This window comes from Chaetura pelagica, unplaced genomic scaffold (genome assembly GCF_000747805.2).
Source record: "Chaetura pelagica isolate M959 unplaced genomic scaffold, ChaPel_1.0 scaffold20, whole genome shotgun sequence".
Lineage (NCBI taxonomy): Eukaryota > Metazoa > Chordata > Aves > Apodiformes > Apodidae > Chaetura > Chaetura pelagica.
The window spans coordinates 3969443-3974759 of NW_009951958.1; the positions used below are offsets into that span (position 1 = coordinate 3969443).

The window sequence follows — 5317 nt, forward strand, 5'->3', positions numbered from 1 at the left end:
GCAAACTGCCCTCTGCACTCAGGACAGGAGATACCAGCCACTGAGTAAGGGCATCTCTGTAATTCCTTGGCCTGCCTTTGCTCACTCCATAAACACCACAGGCACAGGAGATACAAACCGTAAACTTTAAAACAACTGCTGCAGGGTGTGTGTGCAAGCCCAGCACAGCACCAAGCACCAAGCTTCCCTATGGGCATCACAGCAGGAGGAGCCCATTTCTGGAGGCTCTTCCCCAGAAAAGCCCCACTCAGCCTAAACCTAAATCAGGGCTTATTCCTGAGCACAGTGGCTGTAGAAAAGCTTTCTGGCAGGCACAGGCATGCCAAGGATGGGCTCTCAGCTGCCAGCAAACTCATGGCAGCAGGATGGCCCCATGGGGCTGCACCAGCTGCCCCAGCACGGCGGCTGGAAGGGGGTGATGGCAGGGAAAAGAGCCCTGCAGAACCCCCAGCCTTATTACAGCGCCCGGGGCGATCCCTGCCCAGGGGTAAGGTGCAAGCTGGTACCTCAGCAAAGGCACGTCTGGCCCCAGCACAGGGGGGGATGAGGACAGGCTGTGCCCATCACTGGGGCAGGGGGCAGGGAGCGTAGCGGCGCTCGAACTGGCCCACGTCGAACTTGCGCTTGCAGCCGGCGTAGTTCATGTAGCGGATCTTCCCGAAGATGGCCCGCTCTGCCCAACCCTGGTCGTGTATGCCACAGATGGACCAGAGGCAGCCTGCCAGGCATGGAGAAGGAGGGTTAGCTCTCTCACCTTTTCTCAGAGGCATTCCAGGGAGCAGGTGGGATGTGGGTGCAAAGCAGCACGGGCTGGGTTGTCTGCAGAGAGCCCTCCACCCCCCACCCTCCTGCAGCCTTGGCCATCAGAGATGAGACCCCTTCTCCCCGTGCTCCTCTCCTGCAGCTTGCCTACGTATCCGTTGGGGTCCCTCCCGTCCAGCTCGTAGCGGTCATTGAGGTAGATGGCAAACTGCAGGGCCTCCTCGGGGGAGCGGGTCCACTCCAGGATCTTCTTGGCCCAGTACATCCGTAGGAAGCCATGCATCTTGCCCTCCCGGACCATTTGGAGCTGAGGGGAAAGGCACAGCTCACCTCTGCCCCTTGGGAAAAGGTTCAGCATTTTGCAAGGGAGATGCGGGGCTCTACCTGGGCAGCATTCCAGAGCGGGTCATGTGTGGCCCCCTGCTCCAGCTCCTGCAGCTTGTAGAGAAAAGGCCTCTTGTCTTTGGCATGCAGATTCAGGGTGGTTTGCGCCCAGTCGTAGGCACCTGTGAGCAAGAAAGATGAGAACCAAAGCTGAGCAACCCAATCCTGCGGGGCCCTGAGGAAGAGATGGAGAATTGGGCTACTGAGGGCACTGTGCCCTGGAGGCACCAGCCTTGAAGAGGGCATCCACCACCTCCTGTCCTTCCTCTAGAAGCTACCAAAACCCTAGCACATTAGTGCCCCCACAGCCCCTCTCCTAGGAGAAATGGGATTGCCAAGTTGGGGTGACCAGTTGGGTACAAGCCTGGCCCCCAGTGTTGCCCACCCGACCCAGGACGCTACCTTGCACGCTGTCATAGTTCTCATTGTAGTAGCAGAAGTTTTCAGCCAGCTCCCGCCGCACCACGGCTTCCTCCATGAACGCGTCCACTGACTCCTTGTACTTGTCCCGGTGCTTCCGCACCTCCAAGATGGCTCGTTGGGTGGAAATCTGGCCTGGGAACATGGGGAGGGAGCAACTCAGTCTTGTCGGCCCAAGCCACCGTGCTTGGTCCTGCTGCAGAGTTGGAAGCCTGGAATACTCACCAAAGTGGAACCATGGGGACAGGTTGCTGAGTGCTGCCTTGTTGGGGTCATTTCGGTGGGACCCGAAGGATTTCAGCCGCTCCTTGATGAAGGACTGCAGCACAGCCAGCCCTGCAGCTGTGCCGGGGGTTGCCCACTCCACCTCCTTCACGGTGCGGTCCACCTGCAAGCTGGAATAACAGGCCTCCCACGCAATGGGCTGGGCAGCCAGCAAGCAGTGTGAGTGCTTTTGCAGGTGCTCCTCAGCCAGGGCTGCCCTGAGTGTTATGTCCCCTGGATGCCCCCAACAACAAGTTCCCAGTTTATGGCAGCCTCCCCCCCCTCTTACCCTCTGCATGGCAGATATGTGGGGATTTAATGAAGTGGTAACCTCACTTCCCCAGGGCATCGTGATCTGCACACAACCTGTGTATGACCTCAGGCAGGTCGCTGTCCCCATCCCCTGCCATCCATTCCCATATCACAAAGCCACTATGAAACTCTGAGACTGGCTGCAAGTGGGTGTGAAGGTGTCCCCTGCTGGTACCTCTGCCGGGCAGGAGGGGGGATATGGGTGACGAATGACGGGGGGGAACTCGGTGAGGAATTCTGGGAGCTGAGCATGGATCTTGCCCCTGATGGTCCTGGCACTGTACTCCTGCTTGGGGGAGGCGACCCAGCATGGCACAATGTTGTGGGCATCAACCTGGGAAGCAAAGCCATGGAGGAGGGCATGAGGAAGAGAGGCAAACAGTCCTGATGACATGATACACACACTGCCTTCTCAGGTCACTCCAGCACTACCTCTGCAGGCACAAAACACAAGAGACAAGTTCCTCCCATGTCTCACCAGCTAGAGTTTTCCCTTCCCAGGGCATGGGCACCCACCTGTGCAAACGGGACATCCAATGGCAACCGCTCCTTGACGTCTTCCACCCACTGCCGGGGGACACGGAGGGGGCAGAAGTCTGTCACCAGCCCACCCACACCATGCTCTGCCACAAAGGTGGGCAGCACGTCCTTGGCATAGCCCAGCAGCAAGTGGAAGGGGATGTTCAGCTCTGTGCACTCCTGCAGAGAGGAGGAAAGGACAATGGGGTGGCTCATGCCTCTGCAGACCCCATCCCACCACCATCCACTGAAGGGATGGATCTGCTTCCCCCCCTTTGCCAGAAGCCCCGTTCTACTCACTGCAAACATCCCCACAACAGTTGTACCTTGGCCACCTCCTGCAGGCCCCTCAGCATGAAGCCGTAGTGGCGGATGGTGGCATCTAGGAATCTGGGCACGAGGCAGAAGCAGACGTGCAGAGGCAGCTCCTGCTTGAGGGCCAGGCGCTGGGCGTAGAGGAAAGCCCAGTTGTCTGGGGACAAAGTGCACATGGCTGTGTTAGGGAGGATGCTTTGCTGGAGGGAAGGAGATGGGGTTTTGCAAGAGGATTCCCTCCAGTTCCCCCTGCAGAGGAGACACCAGCTCCAAGGGCTGCCATGGGGAGGGACCAAGGCCACCCATGGGAGCTTTGCTTTCCGGACCCCTCCGCCAGCTGGTTCCCACCTTGCACCCGCTGGTCTCGGGACATCCAGTAAAGGATGCACCGAGCATCATCCTTAAGGTCCGAGCCCTGCGAGACGAGGCGAACCCGCTTTTTGTTGTACTTGAACTCCCGCACGGACGGGGCCGCCCTCCCCCGGGCCTCCCGCACCGCCTCCTCTTCCTCCTTCCTCCTCCGAGACCCGCCCGGCAGCTCCGTGGGCTCGGCCTTTCGCTTCCCTTGCCCCCGCCGCATCCTCAGCACAGCCCGGAGCAACGTGGTTGCCGCTGCGAAGGGAAACGGAACCGAACTGAGCTCCCGCTGCCTTTCCAACCCCTCTTCCCGGGCCGCCCCCCGAGCGCGGGGAATGCTGCTTCCCTGCTCATCCCGCTTCCCGGCTCGCTCCCGGTCCCTGGTGGCCTGCCCGGAACAGGGGACTAGGGATACAGTTCCCTACCTGGCAGCCACGCGGCTCTCCCGCTGTTATACAACCCTGGGCGTGGCAGTGGGCGTGGCCTCCGGATAAAGGGCGTGGCCTTAGCGTCAGGTACCGTCCCCCTCTCCCCGCGCCGGGGACACCGGCGGAGCACCGGCCCCCGGGAGAGGGGGAATGCCCGCCTTTGTCTCCCCTCCCTGCTTCTGGGAACAAGGAAGCGTCTCCAGCCGCCTTCGGCCGTCACTCGGCAGAGTTTCCCGCTGTCACCTGCAGCCGCCGGTGCAGGGATCTGTTCCCATGTGGGGAGGGGAGGGTGCTGGCTCTGGATGTGGGTGGGCAAGGAGGAAGGCTGCCCCTGCTGAGCTTCGCCGTGCTGAACCTCACCCTGGGTGAGCTGGGTGTGATGCTCTCCGTGGGGTGGGGAGCATCGGTTCCCAGGGGAGTGGGTAGCCCTGGGGTGGCTTGACCCACAAAGGTCACACTGTGGGTGCTGTTTGCTCTCCAGCATCTCCGTCCCTGTGAGTGAGCAGGGCTGTGCTTTGCAACACTGGAGTGTTGCCTTTATTTATTTTGCCTCTTGTGTGTGTCTGGGCAAAGAAGAACTCAGTCCCAGCTGGACCCCCCTGATGAACTTTGGTCTCTGCTGGGCTCACTGCCTTTGGTGTGACCCTCCCAGCTGCACCAAATGGCCCTGCCTGGGTGGCAGTATCACTGGGATGTTGTAGGCATGGAAAACTGCAAATGCCATCCCAGGGTTTACCCTTGACAGAGAGCCTTGTTGCATTGAGCACGTGGAATAAACCTGAGGCTTTTTTCTCCTGCAAGCCTGGAGCTACAGCCACAGGTCTCTTCCTCAGCCTTCCTGCATCCCTCAACCCCCCCTGCAGAGCTTTCATGGGTCACTGCACGGCTCTAACAACTCACCCCGAGCTGCAGGCTGGGCTTTGTTCCTCTGTGCCCCCCCTCGGTGGGGCTGGTTCCCCATTGTCATTATTTACTCCCAGCGCTATCAGTTCCTGACTATCTGCAGCAGAGAGGTTTGTGTAAACTGCTGCTGCTGCAGTTCCAGACTGTCTCACGGTCACCAGTTCCTGCACAGCTCTTCCCGTCCGACTGGTTTGTCTGACTTCCTGCAGGGATGGGTGAAGGTGGTGGAATGGGTCTCAGTGTTGGCGCCTACCAGAGTTTCTGCCCTGAGACTGGTGATGCCCATGGCTTGTTTCTGCTTTCTCAGGCTGGGGGATCTACGTGCCCTGCCTTCCTGATGCCCATTTGGTGCATCCCCATGCTTACTTAATCCATACAGGACAGTGCATCCCCACTGCTGATGCTCCATGGCTGATGTGTTGCTCTGGGTCCCTCAGAGGGCTCATGGTGTTGTTGGTGTTGCACTGTTCCTGGCACAGCCATGGCCTCAGCCTGTCACAGCCAGCCCTTGTGCATCTCACTCTCTCTTTTTGCAGACACCACTGTCACAGATGTGGCAGAGACCAGTGTCACAGATGTGACAGCAACCATGTCCCCAACTCTCCCTACCTCTGTGACGCCTCTGGAAACCTCAGAGCTGCTGCCCACCACCC

The 5317-nt window shown here is 59.7% G+C and overlaps 1 protein-coding gene across 1 annotated transcript in view; it reads right to left on the reverse strand.

Annotated features, from left to right (window-relative positions):
• Positions 1-563: 563 nt before the first annotated feature.
• LOC104391139 (deoxyribodipyrimidine photo-lyase-like) overlaps positions 564-5317 on the reverse strand; it is a 9022-nt gene continuing 4268 nt past the window's right edge. The window contains exons 3-11 of the mRNA XM_010000373.1: positions 3325-3588; positions 2988-3133; positions 2659-2841; positions 2318-2476; positions 1792-1990; positions 1549-1701; positions 1147-1268; positions 910-1069; positions 564-718 (exon numbers count right to left, since the gene is read on the reverse strand). Coding sequence (XP_009998675.1) covers positions 564-718; positions 910-1069; positions 1147-1268; positions 1549-1701; positions 1792-1990; positions 2318-2476; positions 2659-2841; positions 2988-3133; positions 3325-3588 — 1541 coding nt within the window. The remainder of the gene's footprint in view (positions 719-909; positions 1070-1146; positions 1269-1548; positions 1702-1791; positions 1991-2317; positions 2477-2658; positions 2842-2987; positions 3134-3324; positions 3589-5317) is intronic.